The 18404-nt window shown below is 48.9% G+C and overlaps 1 protein-coding gene across 1 annotated transcript in view; it reads left to right on the top strand.

Annotated features, from left to right (window-relative positions):
- The window catches only part of NEIL2 (nei like DNA glycosylase 2), a 14791-nt gene extending 692 nt beyond the window's left edge, over nt 1–14099 (top strand). Inside the window, exons 2-5 of the mRNA XM_024761385.1 lie at nt 1600–1741; nt 6631–6965; nt 11153–11352; nt 13049–14099. Coding sequence (XP_024617153.1) covers nt 1604–1741; nt 6631–6965; nt 11153–11352; nt 13049–13410 — 1035 coding nt within the window. The 5' untranslated portion in view covers nt 1600–1603 and the 3' untranslated portion in view covers nt 13411–14099. The remainder of the gene's footprint in view (nt 1–1599; nt 1742–6630; nt 6966–11152; nt 11353–13048) is intronic.
- The last annotated feature ends 4305 nt before the right edge of the window (nt 14100–18404 follow it).

The raw sequence follows: 18404 nt of genomic DNA, 5'->3' as shown, positions 1-18404 counted from the left end.
CCCCCGCACGCCCGACCGAGGCTACTGCAGTGACCGTCAGTCCCGTCTCTGCGCCCGCTTCTCCCCCGCATCACCCCGAGAAGGCGCTGGGCAAAGCAGGCATTTTAGACTCTCCCGGGGGCGGGGGCGGGGGCGGAGGTGACGCCCTCTCCTCTGTCAGTGTGGTCCACTAGCCAGCCCCTTACCAGCCTCGCGCGGTTAACGAGGGTGCGCGGGGTGTCCCCTCGGGACCTGTGTCCCTTCGGCTTCTTATCTTTTAAGGCTGTGGTAGAGGCAGCTCGCTGCCCAGCTTTCCATCTCCATAAATAAACCCGAGAAAGAAACATGCCCTTGTGTCGAAAGATTTTAAGCATCAGAGGCATTTCAGAGGGGAGCTTTTCCAGAAGCTTCCACGGTTGGAGAGACCAGGGCACAGAGCTGGTTGAGGTTCAGGTCGGCTGCACTGTGGCCGGTCTTCCTGCAGCCCCGCAGTTTTGTCAGGAGAGCCTCTCGAGTGACTTGAAGGTCTGATTAGGGGCAATTGTACTACATTTTAGTGAGCCTAAAGCACCATCAAATTAAAAATACATATTATGGAACGTGCTGCTAATTAAACTCTGAGAAAGCATGGACTGTAAGAGGCACCGCCATTTCAGAGATTTTTAAATATTACTTAAAATTACTGAAATGCAGTAGCTACCACTGTGCCAGGAAACTGCTTAGTTCTTTGGGTTTTCATCATAACTTGCAGTCTTGTGCAGGTGAGGAAACAAGTGGATAAGTAGGGTAAGGGTGGGGGGAATGCCTTCTGTGTCTTAGAAGCTGGGGTGCCGAGCGCTCAGGCGCAAACATATGAATGCCTCCCGCACAAGCTCGCAGTGAACTTGGATGATTTGGGCAGGAAGAGGTGGGGGTCACAGGTCACCCTACATCACGGTTAAAATGGAGCCCCAGCTGTTTCTCAGTTACCAGGGATAATCTTCTCTAGGGAAGCCGGATGTGGCGTCTCCCTGATCTGACCTGACATGACCCTGTGTCTGCACCTGTCATGATTCTGAGCTCTGCATTGTTGTCACATACGCAGTGCTGCTACTAGCAGGGTGGTCCTGGCAGGGCTGGATCTGCATCTGTGTCTGTGTCCCTTACAGCCTTCTCTACCTTGACCATCTCGCCACTGAAAGAGGGCAGATAAAGCAGCAGCAGTGGGCTGGAATGATTGGTTTGGGGAGGCAGAAGGAGGACAGAGAAAGCCTGGAGATGAGTTAGGACCACAGTCCAGGAAACAAGTAACAAGGGTGGGCTCCCGTCCAGGCTGCCACAGGATCAAAGTGGAGGGCGCTTGTGGTGTGATGCCTGGCACACTGTTGGTGCTGCCTGAAGAAAGGCAAGAGGGGCTGGGATGGGGCAACAGTCCTCAGGAAGCTGGCTCACAGCCTGCCGCACCGGGGCTTTCTCTTTGATCCGACCCCCGCTTCCCAGCACATTCCCTTTTTGGCCGTATATGCTCTTAAAGTTGATGGCAAAAAAACCCCAAAAAACGGCTGTGTGGAGCTTGGCACCCATCAGAAATGCTAGAGAAACCAGCTAAGTTAGTGGCCTCTTTTCCACATTTCTGCCTGCAGGGATGCCGGAGGGGCCGTCTGTGAGGAAGTTTCACCATCTGGTCTCCCCCTTCGTGGGGCAGCAGGTGTTCAAGACAGGGGGCAGCAGTAAGAAGCTGAACCCTGCGGGCTTCCAGTCCCTGTGGCTGCAGGACACCCAGGTGAGTTCGTCATCTTCTGACGGGCTCGTTCCACAGCTCACCCCAGCGGGCTGACTCCCATCAGCACACCCTGTACCGCCCCTAAATTTATCTCAAGACTTTTCATGCTGTCACTTCCTGGAGCCTAAGGCGACCATGCTGGGACCCCACACAGCTCCCCTTCTGACATTTCTCAGCCTCGGGTGAGCAGCACAGTGGCCTGTGGAACTATAAAAAATACATGTGCATGAGCTGGGTATTCACATTCAGCATCTGGAGTGGTGGTGATGACTCTGACAGACTGATGTGCACCTTGTTTGGAAACCGTGTTTAATTCTATGGGGCCAGCAAGGAGGTGAGGAAAGAGCATAGCCTTCTGATCTGGGTTTCAGCCTGACTCATCTTTGCTCTGAGCATGAGTCAGAATTCCCTAAGGCAGCAGTCCCCAACCTTTTTGCCACCAGGAACCAGTTTCGTGGAAGACAGTTTTTCCACGGATGGCGGGGGCGGTGGGGTAGGGGGGATGCTTCAGGCGGTAATGTGAGCGACGGGGAGCTACAGATGAAGCTTTGCTCGCTCTTTTGCCCGCCACTCCCCTTCTGCTGTGCGGCCCGGTTCCTAACAGGCTGCGGCCCGGCCGGTACCAGGGGTAGGGGACCCCTGCCCTAAGGGGCTCGCAGAGCTCTTTGTGGTCTGACTCATGCCTCCCTCTCTGGCCTGCAGTTCACCCTGCCCCAGATCTCTCTCCAATCATTTTGAACTATCTAGAGCTCCTCTCACAGTCCTTCAAGGTGACGTGCTGCTCCCCTGTGCGGGCAGGTCTTCCTTTTTCTCCCAGCTCCACCCCCATTCCTGTCCCTTCATGTTACCATGGTAATTCCTGGTCTCTTCTGGATTCAGCCTTGCCATCACATCCTCAGAGAAGCCTGCCCTGCCTGCTCTGAGTTGGAGAAGAGACTCTGCTGTGCTTCCCGGGCACCCTGTACCTCTTGTTGGATGCTCACTGCCGAATTTGTCCTGCCTGTTGAGTGGAGGAGACAAGTAAACAGGGCACAATATTGTATTCCTGGCACCTGAGTGCCCGGCACTTAGGAGGCATTTGGTAATTGGCGGTAGAAAAACCAAGGATTTCTGCTGCTTCTTAGCTGTGTGTTTCTAAGCAAGTTACATAACCTCTTAGCTCTAGTGTCTGCTAGAGTTGTAAAATGGGGATAAACACCTACCAGTTAAAATTGTTGAATTAAGCCGACTTTATGCCTGGCACATAATAGGTGCTCAGTAAATACTAGTTCTCTGTCTTCCACGTTGCCCTTCTCACACACACACACACACACACACACACACTATAAAACCATTCTTGGTTAGAACTGGAAGAGGTCTGGAAGAGGTCTGCTACACCTTCATGTGTGTTTTCTGCATTTGGAGGTGGGGCTCAGGGAGGGGGAGTGGTTAGCCCAAGCCGACATAGCTAGCAAGGGACAGAGACTGGAGCACAGGCCCCCTGACCTCCAGGTTTGTGCTGTTCCCGTGAGAGCACCTGGACTCTTTGTCCAGACTGTCCTGCAGAGTTTGCAGGACAGGATTAATGTCCCTTTGCCTCTGGGTCCCAGTGGCCGGGATCTTAGCACCTGCCTTCACAGAGCTGGCTTGCAGAAAATATTTACTCGATAGCTGAGTGGACAGAAGAATGTGAGGCAAGGGAGCCTTGAGATGGATCTGGGCACTGGTTTCCCAGTAAACCAAGGCAGGGGTCAGTGTTGGGAGCCCAGAAGCCTAAGGGAGGTGGCCTTGGGGAGCTGCCTGGCATGTGGGTCCCCATCAGTGGGCTCCCTTTCTGTTCCTCTGTCCGTGGGTCCTATTCTCAGGATCTGAGAGTTGAATTTGGAAGTTTAGACCTGTGTCCCTAAATGGGAAGCTGTTAGGTAGCAATGAATGGAGGAAGGGAGCGTGTGATTAAGGCCCAGCTGGGGGCCTCAACATAGAAGAGGTCCTGTGGCCTGGAGAAAAAGCGTTCATGATGGGGATGGGACTTGAGTTGGACCTTGAAGGATGGAGGACTTAAGTGGGTCAAAAGGAGAATAAAGGGCATTTCAGGTTTGAGAATCAGTTGCAGATTCAAACATGGAGGTGGAATGAGCAGGGTGGGCTCGTGAGACAGAGGAAAATTGGCTCCACTGTGTGCTGGCTGTTTATCCGGCATATGGCCCTTCACTGTCCTTCCTTATAAGCTCTCCAGTTTCTGTGTCAGGAATTACGTATAATTGCTCATTACAGACTCAGAAGAGTGGCTTATACAAGTCAGGAGGTTTTTTGTCCCCCTTCCCATAATGGGAAGTCCAGAGCAGGGGGTCCAGGGTGGTGTAGGAGTGATGCAAGATCACTGGGGCCCAAGCTCCTGCTCTTCTCTCCCTGGGGTGTAGCCCTCATCCTCATGATGATGACAATAACATGGCAGCTGGGATTCCAGCCATTACATCCACATTCCAGGCAGGAAGGAAAGGCAGGAGAGAGCTGGAAACTGGTTCATCCACTTCAAAGAGATTTCCTGGAAACCACCTTTGACCGTTCCTGCACAATCTCACTGGCTTCCCCATCTGTAAGGGAGGCTGGGAGACGTAGGTTTTTAGCTGAGTATGTTGACGTTCCTGTAAATCAGTAGATTTGTTGGTAGGGAGAAGGGGAGAGAGGGATATTGGGAGGCAGCCAGCAGTCTCTCCACACTTGGTCCCATATCATCTTCTCTTTTGTTTTAGCCTCTCATTTTGCAGAGCACACACTCCAGAGCTGCCTAAGAAAGCATTAGGGGTGGGAGGTAAATATTGAGTCCTTTCCGCCTGTTAATGTTTCTGTCCCATCCTAGTCTGGGTGGGTGGGACATCTGGAGATCAAATCCCACTGTATACTTAGACTTTATATCAGTCCTCCAATTAAAAAATATTTACAGCTTTGTTGAGGTGTAATTCACACCACATCCAGTTCACCCATTTCAAGTGTGCAGTTGAGTTTCTTGACACAGAGTCGTGCAACCATCACCAAAATCAACTTCAGAACATTTCATCACCCCCAAAAGAAGCCTTGTGCCCGTTAGTCCTTTCCCTTTCACCTCAACTCTCCACCCCCAGCCCTAAGCGACCATTTTACTCTCTTTTCTATCCTACAGATTTGCCTTTTGGGGGGGCATTTCACATACTTGGAATCATGCCGTGTGTGACTGGCTTCTCTCACTGAGCATAATGTTTCGTAGGTTCATCCCTGTTACAACCTGTGTCAGAACTTCATTCCTTTTAAATCCTGAATTCCCTGAGGGAAGGAGCAGAGACTCACTCATCTGTGTGACCCTCAGCACCTAGCACACTGTCTGGCACGTTGTATAAACCCAGTTAGCAATTAGAACTGAACTATCCATAGTGTCAGAGGAATTTAAAAGAGGGACGGCGGAAATTGCCATTGTTGGGAAGGGTGCAAGGGTCTCCTGACCTAGGCCTTTTGACCTGGTAAATGTTTTGACCTTGAGGGTCATCTGACAGATATTTTCATCAGCCTTATCCCAACGTGGGTGACGTTGCACCGAGAAAGTGTTGCCTGGAGCAAATTCCCTTATGCCTGCTTAATTCCTTGCCCAGGTTTTTATGTGAGCTCAGTTAAGCCATTTCTGATGTGTGGCGCAAACAGCTGTGCTCAGATTTGCAGTTAAGCTATTCTGGAATTATTTAGAAAGATAATGCCCTCTTTGGGGGCGAGGTCTTCAAAAGACTGCTCCAGTTGTTAATTTTTATACTAATTGACAAATTGGAGATCTCATCAGAACTGTGATCTTTAAGTATGTACCTTTGGGGGTCAAAATATCACAGGCAGTTCCATTATGAATGCCAGATGTTTTGGGTTTAATGGGTCTTACACAACAGGCCTATCCTGGAATCGGGCCATGTACACATTACCTGCCAGGACTAGCAATATGGAGATAGAATACTCAGCAGCTGGAACATTCTTTTACACACATTTTCTGTTTTCATTTTCTTCTGCTGCAATCGTGTTGATCGTCATTTTTGATTGTGAGGTCTCGTGTGGCCATTCCTTCTATCGAATCCAATTTCAGGGGTGGCGAGGGCTGCAGAATTTCACAGTGGGTCGTCTTTAGCTGCTGTCAGTTTGTGTGTGGTGTGTATGTGTATGTATGCTGATTATTTCTAACAAAGAAAAAGTATTATGAACTGAATACAGGAATGACAATTAGTATTTACTTATTAGCTAATTCATGGAAAAATTGGGAGTATTTCCCCTCAGGTATTCTAGGCCCTGCATCTAGCGTGCATCTATTTCATTGCTGATCTGATTCTTCCACTTGCTTCTAATCACTTTGAAAACCATGTACTAAGTGCCCACACGGCTGGAGCAAAAAGCAAAAGGCAAGTCCCAAATACTCAAGTTGGGAAAGTTTCATGGAAGAGGCAAGAGGGGAGACATTTGCATTAGGATAAATGTCTGTATACACCTCTTCCAGTCTTCCCCTTTCTGGGTAAGGCTCAGTCTGTTTTGACTGCAGTAACAGAATACCTCACACCAGGTGGCTTATAAACAACAGAAATTTATTTCTCACAGTCTGGAGCATGGAAAGTTCAAGGTCGGGGTGCCAGCAGATTCAGTGTCTGGTGAGGACCCACTTCCTGGTTTGTAGACAGCCATCTTTTTGCTGTGTCCTCATGTGGAAGAAGGGTTGAGGGAGCCCACTGAAGTCTCTTTTATAAGGGCACTAATCCCATTCAGGAGGGCTCTACCCTCATGACCTAATCACCTCCTGGAGGCCCCACCTCCAGACACCATCACACTGGGGGTTGATTTCAACACATGAATTTTGGGAGGACACAGATAAGTCTATAGCAGAGCCTTAGATCATGTTCATCTTTTTCTAGGTCCATGGAAAGAAATTATTCCTTAGATTTGATCCAGATGAAGAAATCGTGTCCGCTGGCAACAACCCACTGTCAGAGCCTCTACAAAAAGAGTGGAAGGAAGAGGCCGGGCACCACCAGGAAGTCTCTGAGCAGTCCTCCCGGTCCCCAGGAGGAGACGATGCTGTCCCCAGTGGAGGTGATGGTCTGCGGTGTTTGTGGGGAGACACCCCTGCAGGAGGTGCTGAGAGGTGGCTGCAGGTCAGCTTTGGCTTGTTTGGCAGCATTTGGGGGAACGAGTTCTCCAGAGCGAAGAAAGCAAACAAGAGAGGTGACTGGAGGGACCCTGTTCCAAGGTAAGGCGTGGTTGAGCAGGCCGTGGGCTGTGACTGTCGGCAGCTGTGCGGGGTCTGTGGGGTTCGCCAGGGCTCCGCTGTGCGGGCCTGGGCCAGGCTCTGTGGGCAAGCTGGGTGGTCTCCAGCAGCCTGCCGCCTAGGAGAGAGAACCCACTCCTCTGCCCACTGAGATGGCAGGTCGACTGTGGTCTGCACCCAGAGAGGGATGGGGACCACCTGGCAGCTTAGAGAGCGGGGAGTACTTTCCCAACAAGCACAGCCCTTGAGGCTGGGAGGCCTCTGAACAACATTTTATGGCTTGACTAGTGCTCTCTGACTATAGGGACAAAATTGCCCCAGTTTTCAGTCTGTTCATGTTGAGAATATCGGTGCAGAAAACTCTACCCATGTTCAGGATTCTTTCCTTAGTGTAGGTTCCCAGAGGAATCATTGCTGGTCAAAGAGAATGAACATTCTTATCGGTAGCACGGAGTTTTTTGTGTACTTTTTATCAACTTGTAGGGGCTTTCGGACCTTGTGTGTTAACCTCTGTGATGTGTGGTGCTAGTGTTTCCAGCCTGTCTGTGTCCTTTGATGGTGTTTGTGCCTTTAGGCATTCAGGATTTTTAGTTTGTAGGTACTGAGTGGTCAGTATTTTCCTTGATAGCTCTTAAGTTTTATCCTCTTGCTAAAGAAGGCTCCTTCTACCTCCAAATCAAAATACTTTTCTGGTTTCATAATTATATATTTTTTCATGTCCAGAACTACAGTCTTTGTTTATGGTATTATGTAAGGCCAGTAAGATGCTTGGGACTATAAAGATAACTCAGATCGGGAGTTCCCTGGCAGTCCAACGGTTAGGACTTGGCGCTTCCACTGCCGAGGGCCTGGGTTTGATCCCGGATCGGGGAGCTAAGATCCCACAAGCCGCATGGTGAGGCCAAAAAAAAAAAAAAGAGAGAGAGAGAAAAAAAGAAAACCTCAGACTGGCTTGAATGGTGGGGAGATTCTTCTGACTCACAGACAGTTGACCCTTGAACAACACAGGTTTGAACCGCACGGGGCCACTTGCACGGGGATTTTTTCAATAGTAATATTGCATTGCTACACGACTCACTCTGAGGTTGGTTGAATCCGTGGATACAGAGGCCGGCTGCAAGTTACGTGCGCGGATTTTCAGTTATTCAGAGGGTCGGTGTCCCAACCCTCAAGTTGTTCAGGGGTCAACCACATTAGAAGCTCAGAGGGAGTGCGGGCCGTGGCGTTGACGCAGGTCCAAGCCTTTGGCTTCCATTCTTGTGATTCTCCTGACTTTGCACTTTGCCACGTGTTGCTTTTGTCCTTAGACCAGCAGCAGGAGACTCCTGCAGTTCCAGGCCTTATATCCACACAAGAAAAGAGGAAGAGAGGAGAGAGAGGGTCATTTCTAAAGTTCAGATGAGCAAGGAGAGCTTTCCCCGAAACCCCCAGGAAACCTCTCATGGCCCGAAGCTGGGCTCGTGGGCTGATTCCGGACCCGGTCACCAGCCGGGGCGATTGGAACGCTCTTCCACTAACAAGGCTGGTCCTGCAGGCCTTCAAATTTATTGCCACACAGTGAACTCATGGCATTCACTTATTTTTGAATCTCTTCCTGTCACGTTATAACTCCTTCCATGTTGCATATTTTGCTTTGCCTGCCCCACCCCCTTTTTTTCTTTATTAGTCTTGCCTGAGTTTTATCTACTTTGTTGGTCTTTCAAATAAATAATAGTTTTGTATACTAACCACATGGAAGAGTATTTCCTAATTTTTCAAATATTTGAGTGTTTGGGGTCATCTTTCTTGGGTTTTTTTTGTTTTAATTTTTTTTATTGGATTACGATCAGGGTGGCAGCCTGTAAATTTTCTACTTTTGGCATCAAGATTTGCAGCCAAACACATAATTGATCTTTGCTTACGTTTTGTGTACATAAATGAAGATAGAATGTTCATTAAAAGTAAAACATTCTGACAAAAACCAAACAAACAAAAAAAGAAAAACATTCTGTAAATGTTAAGAACAGGTTATTGTTTTGATAGCTCAGCTTTTCTCTGTTTTTGTTTTTGTTTTTTGCGGTACGCGGTCCTCTCACTGTTGTGGCCTCTCCCGTTGCGGAGCACAGGCTCTGGACGCGCAGGCTCAGCGGCCATGGCTCACGGGCCCAGCCGCTCTGCGGCATGTGGGATCTTCCCGGACCGGGGCACGAACCTGTGTCCCCTGCATTGGCAGGCGGACTCTCAACCACTGCGCCTCCAGGGAAGCCCTTTGCTTATTTTTTTTTGTTTAATATGCAAAACTTGGGAAGAGGATCATTGAAGTCCCCCAGGCTAGTTGTGGTTTTATAGAGTTTCTCCTTGTCTTTGTTTTTGTTTCTGTGTTTTGCTGCCCTTGGTCCCAGGTATCAGGGTCCCTGACTCTCAAAGGTTCTTTACAGCTTCATTATTAAACAATCCTGGACCCTCTCTCTGCCTTTAGCCCTAATTCTGCTTCTCTTTGATGTTAACAGTGCCACTCCATGTTTGGTTGGCTCACCCCCTGGTCTTCTTTCCACTTAGTTGTAGGTCTGTTTTTTCATTTATTTTAGGTATGCTTGCTATAAACAGTAAATAGCAGGCTTTTGTATCTCTTTAAACTCAGATGCAAACTCCTTGTTTTGAAATGGGGTAACTGTGCTGTTTGGATTTTCTTTCATTTGTAGTTTTATTGTCCCTTGTTTTCTTTTTTCTGTTGGATTTATCACATTTCTTCCTTTTTTTTAAAATTAATTTTATTTTTGGCTGCGTTGGGTCTTTGTTACTGTGTGTGGGCTTGCTCTCGTTGCAGTGAGCGGGGGCTACTACTCTTTGTTGCGATGCGTGGGCTTCTCATTGTGGTGACTTCTCTTGTTGTGGCTCATGGGCTCTAGAGCGCAGGCTCAGTAGTTGTGGCGCATGGGCTTAGTTGCTCCGCGGCATGTGAGATCTTCCCGGACCAGGGCTTGGACCTGTGTCCCCTGCGTTGGCAGGCGGATTCTTAACCACTGCGCCACCAGGGAAGTCTCTTTTCTTCCTTTTTTTTTTAAACCTCTGTTAATTTGGAAGTACTGCTATTCATCTTTATTCTTTTGGTAATAATATTATCTTTAAATGATATCTGTTTTTTCCCTGAGTTAATAACTATCAAATTTTTAATAGCATTAAATTAATAATCTTTTCCCTTATTATTAACACTGGTATTTTGCTCACTCTCCTTCCCCCCTCCCTCTGAGATGAGACCTTTAAAATATTTCTACTTCTGTACTTTCCTGCCATTTCTACCCCATCTCTTGTGTCTGCTGAGGTAGTTTAGAATTTTAGTTCCATAATGTTAATTAACTACACTGTTAGTTATGTATAATTAAATTAATTAATATTTAAAACACACTAATACAGGTGTCTTTTTGTTCAGAGAATCCTTTCCTCACACTTGGATTACAGGTGCACTGTTATGATTGCAGGCCACTCGGATCTCACAGTAGACGTGACAGAGTCCAGTGCTAATCTTTCCATTTATCCTTTCCATCTCCCCTCCTCTTGAGATCCTTGCTGATTTACTTTCCGTTGGGATGTACTTTTCCTTGAGTAATTACTGCAGGTACTATGCGTAGGTGTTTTTCTGAGTCCTGTTCCTCTCAAGTTGTCCCTTTACTTCCACATAAGATACCACCCAGGTCAGATACGTGAGTCTTGGAGTCCAGCTGCAGCCCGAGTCTCTCCCCTCACAGAGTAACCCGTTATTGCTTATCAAGGTTCATGAGGTTTCTCCTGTGTCCCTGGTGGGGGCGGTGTGTGTATGTGTCTTTCTTGGTAGATCTTGCCGAGGACTGGGAGAGGTGCCTACTTGGCATCAGTTTCTCTGTCCTCCTTCCTTAACAAGCCCTGCTTTGTGCCATAGCCACACCTCCTGAACTTGAGACTTTTCTGTACGTCCCAAGTTGTCTTCTGCCAACACGTATTGTTATTATCAGAAAAAAGGAGAGAGTATACATTTTCTTTTAATTACTCCATTTGGCCGTGAGAGTTTAACAATTCTGGCAGAGCCATCCCTTTTCTCCTCTGGGACCTTAGCTTCCCCAGATTATCCTGAGTGGAGTGGGAGCTGTGTGTGCACGTGTGACCTGATGCTGCTGTCATAGCCCTGTGCACTGTGACCTCTCCTCTCTTCCCAGGCTGGTCCTGCACTTCGGCGGGGGCGGCTTCTTGGCCTTCTATAACTGTCAGATGGTGTGGAGCTCCTCTTCCCCGGTGGTCAGACCCACCTCTGACATCTTGTCGGAAAAGTTCCATCGAGGACAGGCCCTGGAAGCTCTGGGCCGGGAGCAGCCCGTCTGCTATACGCTGTTGGACCAGAGATACTTCTCAGGCTTAGGTATGGCTGATGGCAGAGGGTGGTCCTGCTGACCGACCTAATGAAAAAGTCCCTCGTCCAGGAGGCAGGAAACTGGCACCTGCCACTGGTGTCAGTGATGCTGGATGATCACCTGGGCTCCTTAGCTCCACTTCCCTCGTTTTTAAAATGAGGGGGTAGATCAGGCCATTTCTAACTTCTCTCCTACCCTAATTATATTATCAGTCGTAGTCTGCCTGATAGCCACATTGGAGCATGACCTTCTAGAGGGCAGGGATCACGTCCCCTCCATCCTTATTTTTTTTTTTAATTTATTTTTTGTTTGTTTGTTTGTTTGTTTTTTGTGGTACGTGGGCCTCTCACTGCTGTGGCCTCTCCCGTTGCGGAGCACAGGCTCCGGACGTGCAGGCTCAGTGGCCATGGCTCATGGGCCCAGCCACTCCGCGGCATGTGGGATCTTCCCGGACCGGGGCATGAACCCACGTCCCCTGCATCGGCAGGCGGACTCTCAACCACTGCGCCACCAGGGAAGCCCTAATTTATTTTTTAATTGAAGTATAGTAGGACAAACGCAGACCCTGCACCCAGAGGAGCACAGGCTTCCAGGAGCGGCCTTTGGGGTAAATTAGTAAGAGAAATGCTGTGTAACCAGCTGTTGTTACAAACGATAATCAGAACAGCCAACATTTTCCAGGTGACTCCACTGTGCCAGGTACGTGGGTTCATCCTTACTGCTCTTCCTCAGGATGGCCACTTACTAGTTTTCCCTTCATTCAGATGAAGAAACTAAAGCAAAAGACACATTGCTCTAAGGGCACAGCTGAGATATGAAGCAGGTAGTCTGCTGGCAAATTTTAGAGAGAAATTTTGTGTGACCGTGAAGCTCTTGGAAAGAGCAGCCTTTTCACCCGTCCATCTTCTCCACATGTGCCGAACGCCTGGCCTCCACCGAGCCCACCTTCTCTCCTGAAGGAGAGGGTTGTTTAGTGACCCAGCAAGCATGGACTCAGCCCCCTGGAGCTAAAGATAGACTGTGATAAATGCCTAGTAGAGGTTAAAGAAAGTGCACTGTTGGGACATTTTGAAGAAACTTACTGATTCAGGAAGGAGAGGTCGAGGTTGACTTCACAGCAAATGAGGCAGGAGTAGGAAAATAATATAATAGTACCTCCTAAACACTTTTCTATATTTCAGGCGTCATGCTTGACATTTTAAATAATAATAACAGCTAGTATTTATTGATTCTCTCTATGTACCAGCACAGTGCTCAGCATTTGTATGTGTGTGTGAGAATTCTCATTTACTGCCCACGAAAACCGGGGAACCTACCCCCGCTTTACAGACCAGGAAACGGAAGCCTCAAGAAGGCAGGGAATTCACCAGGGTCAGGTAGCCGGGATCTGGTTGGGCCGGGATTCACAGCCAGGCACTCAGGTCCGGAGCCCCTTTTGTTAATCTCTTTGCTGTAACATGGGCCACGCCTGAGTTTTATGTCATTTCACAACAACCTAAAGGGTAAGTGTTAGCAAATACTTCGCAGACGGGCCGGATGATTCAGTGTGAGGCTTGCCTGAGAGCTTTTCGGCCAGCTGGATCTTCCTGAGATGCTCTCCACTGCCATCGTATCAGCTGTGCTCTGTTTTGTTAATTTTGTGGCCAGCTTTCCTTATGGATGTGTCCTTTTTCCTTCCCTTGTCCCCTCCCTGCCTCCTTCCAGGGAACATCATTAAGAACGAGGCCCTGTTCAGAGCTGGGATCCACCCGCTTTCTCCCGGCTCACTCCTGGGTCTTCCGCGCCTCGAGGCCCTGGTGGACCATGTGGTGGCCTTCAGTGCAGGCTGGCTGCGGGGCAAGTTCCAGGGCAGACAGCAGCACACGCAGATCTACCAGAAGGAGTGGTGCCCTGCTGGGCACCAGGTTGTGAAGGAGACACTGGGACCTCCAGGGGGCTTCCAGAGGCTCACGTGGTGGTGCCCCCAGTGCCAGCCCAGGTTGTCACTGGACGAGCCAGAGCAGGTGGTGCCCTCCTCGGGTGCTCGGGCCCCTTCTACACAGAGCCTTGCCCTTGAGGGACCGTGATGCCTGAGTGTCGCCACAGGGGTTGTGGGCAGGGTTTGGGACTGGGGACAGGAATTGGGGGGTGGGGTCGGGATGCCAGTGCTGTTGGTGTTCACCTCACTGGAGTTCAGGCTGAGGCAGTCTCCACAGGGTCCGATTTTGTTCTTTTCTGGTTTTGGTTAATTCTTCCTATCTAATCCCACCACTGTTGACAGATGAGGCAAATCGTGATGGCAGTTAAGGGGAAACCTCCCGGGGTGACAGTGGGGCAACGAAAACGAGAGCCAGTGGAAGAGAGCTGTGCCAGCATTGCTTTGCAGGTGTTTGGTTTGGTTTGGTTTTGGTTTTGAAACACTGGCTGGTGTTAAGTCCCTCCATTTGAGAACCAGGAAAAGGGAATTATCCTTCTTGGTTCCCCAAGAGGGATCCAGGGATGAGGGAGGGAGTAACAGGAGAGTGTTGCTCGGATTCAGCCTCCTGCCTGGACCCTTCCCATGTGACAGAGATGCCAGGAGAAGGAGGGGAAACGGGGGGACCAGGGAGTGTCCTGGTGTGTCCTTTCCCGGTGTGTCCATGGGCTTTAGAAAAAAGCGACTTGTTTCCTCCCCAAGGTGATGTGTTTGTGACAGTTGACATGCTCAACAGTGCAGGAATCCAGGTTGTTAGCAAAACCTAGAAGAAACCAGGAAATAAAGCTCTTTGTTACTTTGTGTTGTCACCTTTATTTGGCTGTAAAGGTTCTTTCACTGTACATAACTGAGCTCTTTGTGAAGATGCCGTTTAGGACTTGTTGGGTTGGTCGGATGGATCCATTTAAAAGGAGCAGGGCAGGGAGAAAGGTGAACATGCACCCTTATACTTCTCTGCCTTAAGTCACTGGGAGTTGTCCACAGCGGGGAAAGCCACCTTATGGCAGGCATTAGCTCAGGGCCAAGATGGTACCCAGACAGGCCATTTCCCGTAAGTCAGCATCTGTCAGGGTCTGGAGTACAAGAGGGGGGTGGGCTGGACAGGCATCACAGCCTGCGTGCGGGTGGGCACCCACTGCGATCGGTAGAAAAGGGGAAATGCTGTTGCAGTTGCTGAGAAAAGCAGCGACAGGGCTAGAAACAGCCGTGGGTGTGGAAAGAAGAAGAGATGGGAGGGTCACCATGGTGATGGGCTGGTACATGTCAGCCGGCTGGATGTGAAAACGAGGGAGGGAGGGTGCTGAGAGCTGGAGGAAGCTGCCCCCACCTCGCCATTGAGACAGAGAGTCACGGGAGCTGAGCAGGTTCCGTGAGGAGACAGTCAGACCCTGTGTGCTGAGCTTGAGGCGTCTGCACCAAAGTCGGGGGACAACACAGCCAGGAAATGGGCCTGGCTCCCCGCAAGTACAGGCTTGCAGGTATGGATTTGGGAGATTCCCTCACAGCTGAGGGTCGGTTCGAGAAGGTTAACAAGGCGATCATGCGGCCTGAGAAGGATGGAGGTCACAGGGGAACCTTTAGAAGGTCTTTTGTTCAAGGGGCAAGAGAAGACAAGCCAATGGAAGATCAGATAAAACAGGAGGAAGGAACTTACGTGGGCAGCCAGTGGTGCACACGTCAGAGAAGAGGCCTTCGAGTTTGACGGTTGGTTGAATTTGAGATCATGACCTCAATTTGGTCGAATTTGAGGTCATGACCTTCAAGAGCCATTTGTGTGCAGTGGTAGCCGGTCTGCAGGGGCTGAGGACTGGGTGGGAGCCCAGGGGTCAGTGAGTGTGCTCTGCTCTTCAAGAAGTTTGTCCTTGAGGGACCACTGGTGGTCCAGTGGTTAAAACTATGAGCTCCCAATGCAGGGGCCAGGTTCAATCCCTGGTCAGGGAACTAGATCCCACATGCATGCTGCAGCTAAGAGCCCACATGCCGCAACTTAAAAAAAAAGATCCAGCGTGCCGCAACTAAGACCTGGCGCAGCCAAATAAATAAATGTTTTTTTTAAAAAAAAGGTTGTCCTTGAAAGAAATGAGAAAGGGGGTCAGGGAGGGAGAGTGATGAAAGGATGGATGTAATATGAGGATTCGTGTGTGATCAGGTGAGGGGAAAACCAGGAGGGAGAGAGACACCAGCACCAGTACTTAGAGATGCCTGGGCTCCAGTGGGGAAAGAAAAGTAGACCCAGAGAAAACCAGCTGGCACAGAGTAGGAGTGGGGAGGTTTGTAACAGCTACGAGGGGAAATTAGAGCCGCTTAGGGCTCGAGGGAAGGTTATAGAGCCACACTAGAGACCAGAGTAGTCGCTCCGTTTCCCAACTTTGTACAGCAGTCTCCAGTAGCTTAGGGTCAGAAACAAAGAGGGATGCTGGATGAACCCACAGTTGAAGGTCGTCAGGGTATGAACGGTAGAAGTCCAAGAGGGCAAAGGAGAATCCTTATTTTTTTTAAGTTGTTTAAAATTATTTTAAAAGATACATCAAAAGATTCAAGCCTTACAAAAGATTATAGAGCAAGACATGGAAGAATAATCCTCAGTCTACCCTGTCCTCTTGGGAGCTGACATCATTTCTCTGACTTCAGTCTGTATTGGGGGAAAATAGTAGCACCTAGCAGTTGAGTCGTAAAGGCTGATGGCCGCACCATGAGTTCTGCATCGGAACTGCATAGACTGGGTTCCGCATGGAAGCAGCGGAGAAGCGGAAACGTGGACTGCCAACAGAAAGCACAGCTACTGCAGCCCTCCGCGAGGTTATCATTCATCCTGGCAGGAGGCTCTCGGCAGAAAGTCTCAAGTTACTTCTGCAAAGGGGAAAGGCGGGGATAGCAGAGGTGGACTGAATGAGGGTTAAGAGAAGAGGATGGTGGTACAGAACCTACAGGGCTGGCGAGGTGAACAGTGGGAATGACTCCTGTGGCCTGCGTGCCTGTTGGACGTAAGGAAAGGCTGCAGTTGAGGGATGGGGTACAGAGTCAGTGAGTCCCGGTTTCACTTAGAAGAGAGAGAGGTGATGCATTTGGACTCAGCAGATTCCAGGGTAGAGAGTTACTTATGAGCTGGAGTTTCATGATTACTGAGGTAAAAAACTTGCAATTTTGTGTGAGGTTTCAGTGGCCTTAGCCATCTAATAAATATTTTTTAAATGCCTCCTAAATGCTAGTTCTGGGAATACAATGATAAACAAGACAAGAAAACTTCTGTACTAGTAGGAGGAGGCGGGCTTGTTACAACAGAGTGTTAGAAGCACTTTAGTAGGTTATTGTAAAGTGCTTTTTGTGGGGGGGCGGGGGATTGGATAAGTGACTGCCCGTCTGTGTTCTAAAAGTTCCAGTACAGTCCCTATTTCAAGCCCTGATATTTAATAAGAAGTAATGGAGACTTCTTAAGTGGCAAGTACTGTGCCAGGTGCCCTGTTTAGACACTGTCCCTGACCTTGAGGGGTTCAAGGTGAGGTGAAGAGTCAGACAAGGGATAATTAGCATACAGAAAGTTCAGGATGAGAGTGACCACTGAACATCATTGAAGTACCGAGGTTTGTGGAAATAAAGACCACCAAAATAAGAATAAGCAAGTGAGGCCCTTTATTCAGAGCTTGCTATAGCAAGGGCAGCAGCCCCCATCACTTGCATGTGGCAGAAACTCAGAGGCAGGCAGGGAGTGGGAAAACTTCATCAAAAAAAAAAAAAAAATGAACTCATCATTGTGCTCTGATGGGAGGAAGTTGGCAAGGGGATGCTGGAAGCAGACTAACTCGAAGTGGGCTGTCTTACGTGATTGGTTTGGGGAGCATGTTTGGCTTTCTGTGGTTGGTCCTGAGTTGGAAGTGGAGGCAAAGAATACAGAAGCAATTGATCAAGTCCTGACTATTCCAGGCCAGTTGGTGCAGAGGCTGTGGGACAGACTGTGATACTGTATATGGTCTGGTCACTGTCTGTCTGTCCATTCCCACAGTCTCTGGCTGGGCACCTGGACCCGACTCCGGAGCTGAAGGAGGCTCCAGCTGTGCCTAGTAAACAGCAGCACCGTGCCAGGTGCTTCTGTCTCTCCCTCTTTGGGATGGAACCTCATCTACTTTGTTATTTCCAGTGTCTGCCACGTTGTTGTTGGTGCTCAGTGGGTGTTTGTTAAGTCTGAAGAACGGATAAAGGAGAGGCCAGGGAGCTTCAGGAAAGGGTTCCTGAAGCAGGAACCTGAGCTGTAATGAAGCCTGGCAGGTAGCTTGGTGAGGACGGAGGAAGGGCATTCAGGGCAGGTGAATTACTTGAGTCCTGGGGTATGAACTACTGTGGCCTGTGTGGTGAGTGCTGCCAGGGCTGGATCAGGTTTGAGAGTTGTCGAGTGACTGAATAGGAGGCTGAAATCCAAAGGGAATGTAGGTGACAAATGATGGGAGGATTTTTATTCTATGCCAGAATTCTCAGATTTTATCTTGAAAGGCATTTCCTTTGTGCAATTTAAAATTGAAAGAAGGGAATGTTTTTTTACAGGGTCCTTTTAACAGGCAGGGGAGTGCTAAAACTCTTAGCTTTATGTCTTCTGGCCAAAAGCAGTATGCAAGTAGAGATATAAAGTTATAACTTGACAGAGTTTAAAAAAGGACCAAACATCAGATACAACACAAAGAAATTGTAGGTAAATGAGTCAGTTCTCAGTGAAGCTCCCTTCAGTCTGTTTTTCTGTGTTGCCAGACTGGACTCATGGAACCAAAGTCAAGAAGCCCACAGGGCCTCACCTTAAGCTAATTAAAATCATAATACCTTATAAAATAAAATAAAATTGAAAGATTGAGATTACTCAAGCTGTTACATGGGAACGGATATAGAGAGAGAGATGGTAAACTGACCTGTAACAGTTTGAGAGAGAAGGTGGGGCTTGAACCTCGTCGGAGCAGAGAGGAGAGATTAAGAGGAGAGATGTTTGTTTCTTGGATTCCAGAGAACTGTTGAATGACTTACAAAGGGCAGGTGTAGGGAGAGAAAGGAGAGGTTAGGGATGACGTTTGGATTTTATAATTAGGCAACTGGGAGGCGGTTAGTGCCATTCACAGGAGAAGCAGT

This window comes from Neophocaena asiaeorientalis, unplaced genomic scaffold (genome assembly GCF_003031525.2).
Source record: "Neophocaena asiaeorientalis asiaeorientalis breed wild unplaced genomic scaffold, Neophocaena_asiaeorientalis_V1.1 scaffold635, whole genome shotgun sequence".
Lineage (NCBI taxonomy): Eukaryota > Metazoa > Chordata > Mammalia > Artiodactyla > Phocoenidae > Neophocaena > Neophocaena asiaeorientalis.
The sequence above is the reverse complement of the archived record's forward strand: the minus strand, read 5'-3'. Positions and strand labels throughout refer to the sequence as shown.